This window comes from Rhincodon typus, chromosome 35 (assembly GCF_021869965.1).
Source record: "Rhincodon typus isolate 14 chromosome 35, sRhiTyp1.1, whole genome shotgun sequence".
Taxonomy (NCBI): domain Eukaryota; kingdom Metazoa; phylum Chordata; class Chondrichthyes; order Orectolobiformes; family Rhincodontidae; genus Rhincodon; species Rhincodon typus.
This window is the reverse complement of record NC_063366.1, coordinates 8467900-8470143: the sequence shown is the minus strand read 5'-3', so window position 1 is coordinate 8470143 and position 2244 is coordinate 8467900. Positions and strand designations below refer to the sequence as shown.

General features: G+C 54.8%; 1 protein-coding gene across 1 annotated transcript in view; it reads left to right on the top strand.

The window, feature by feature from the left end:
- Window positions 1-2072, top strand: part of LOC109919486 (E3 ubiquitin-protein ligase TRIM39-like) — a 42533-nt gene extending 40461 nt beyond the window's left edge. Inside the window, exon 7 of the mRNA XM_020519505.1 lies at window positions 1510-2072. Coding sequence (XP_020375094.1) covers window positions 1510-2072 — 563 coding nt within the window. The remainder of the gene's footprint in view (window positions 1-1509) is intronic.
- Window positions 2073-2244: the final 172 nt, after the last annotated feature.

Genomic DNA, 2244 nt, shown 5'->3' with positions numbered 1-2244 from the left:
GGCACTCCCTCAGTACTGACCCTCTGACAGTGCGGCGCTCCCTCAGTACTGACCCTCAGCACGGGCTGGGGTCAGGGGTCAGAGGCTCTGTTTGCGTATCATTCCCTAGAATACCTGTGAGTGAGATGGTATTTTGGAGTCTGGGCCAGACCTGTCTGTCGTGACCCTTCGCTATCTGGAACCCTTCATTGAAATTACCAAGAGGCCTACATCGGAATCCCGAAGCACACCAGTCAACCAACTGGTTCGTACTTAGCTGCTGTGTGAAACGACCAAGTATGCTGTTCAGTTCAAGACCGATTAGGAACGGCCAACTAATTCGGCTCTCAGCAGTGTCAGCCACATCTCACAGAGGAACTATAACCAGTAGAGTGCTGGTTAGGGGGCGGCACGGTGGCTCAGTGGTTAGCACTGCTGCCTCATAGCACCAGGGACCTGCGTTCAATTGCACTCGGGCGACTGTCTGTGTGGAGTTTGCACATTCTCCCTGTGCTTCCAGGTGCTCCAGTTTCCTCCCACAGCTCAAATATGTGCAGGCGAGGTGGATTGGCCATGCTATATTGCCCAGAGTGTCTGGGGATGTGTAGGTTAGGTGGGTTAGCCATGGGAAATGCAGGGTTATGGGGGGTAGGGTAGGCATCTGGGAGGGATGCTCCTAGGAGGGTCAATGCAAATTCGATGGGCTGAATAGCCTCTTTCCACACTGTACGGATACTATGACCCTGGCTAGTGGTTTGTGCCTGTTACTTTAGGAAGGACATCGGAGTCTTGGAGAGGGGTCAGAGGTCATTGGCCGGGGGATGAGGGATTTGGGTTCTATGGAGAGACCTGGAGCACCAGGATTGATCCCCTTACGGTCAGGGGAAGGTTGATCGGAGATCTGGTGAACAATTTCAACAGGGCAAGTAAGGGGCTGTCAGTTTCGGCACATTGGTGACCAGAGAAGACGGATAGAAATCAATGGGTAAAAGATAGGGGAATATTTACCCTCACAGGGACCTGGAACTGAATGGACACATTCCGATTTCATGGACATAGAGAGGATGCTTCCTTATGTGGGCCAATCCAAAACGGCAGGTCATCGTTTTAGGCTGAGGGGCGGCAGGTTTAAAACCCAAACAACGAGAAACTACTTCTCTCGCGAATCTGCCCCGGAACAAATTTAAGGAGGAAACCAATTTCTAATTCGCAAAAGAGGGTTATGGAGAACTGCCAGGAAACGGTGTTGAGGCCAACAGGAGATGAGCCCTGATTGTGTTAAGTGGCGGAGGGGCCGAATGGCCTGCTCCTGCTCCTGACATTCATAATGGGAACTTTTGGGAGGGAAGTCAGATAAATGATGGATTCTCGGAGAAAGAAGAGGGGAGTGTTTTCTCTCGAAGGGTTGGCACAGGCGCAACGGGCCGACTGGTCTCTTTCCGGGGGGGTGTGGGACAGGATGGAGAGCTGACAACAGCTCTGCCGAAGTCTTTCCGTCTCCATCCCTTTCTCTCTCCGTGTGTTTTTCAGTTCCGATGCTACTGACCCTTGACCCGCTGACGGCCAATGCCCACCTCATCCTGTCCGGGGATGGCACCGAGGTGAAGGTGGGAGAGAAGCAGGAGGATATCCCTGACAACCCGGAGCGTTTCAGTCGCTGGCTCAGCGTGCTGGGCTCGGAGGGTTTCTCATCGGGCAGGCACAGCTGGGAGGTGGATGTGGACGAAAGCACGGTCTGGCAACTGGGTGTCGCCAAGGCTTCGGTGCCCAGGAAGAGGGGCTTTGCGCCCTTCCACTGGCAGGAGAGCCGCAAGTTCTTCACGCCGGAGCCCCAGGCCGGGGTGTGGGCCCTGGCTCTGCAAGACGGAGATTACACAGCCCTCACCTCGCCCCCCATCGAGCTCCAGATCAAGGACAAGCTGAGGAGGGTCGGGGTCTTCCTGGACTACAGCGCGGGCCAGGTCTCCTTCTACAACGCCGATGACGTGTCCCACCTCTACACCTTCAAGGACACCTTCACCGAGACCATCTTTCCCTACTTCTACATTGCCCACAAGGGGGATACTCTGAAACTCATCACCCTGGGCCTGTAGAGAATCGCAACCGCCCACCAGCAAATTGCACCCTCTCCCAATCCCACACTCTCCTCCAATTCCTCTCTCCCTCCCTCCTACTTTCTCACCCCTTTCCATCCTTCCCTCTCTCTCCCTTCCTCTTTCTCTCTCTCTATTTCATCTCTCCCTTGCTCTCTCTCCCCCCCTCCCC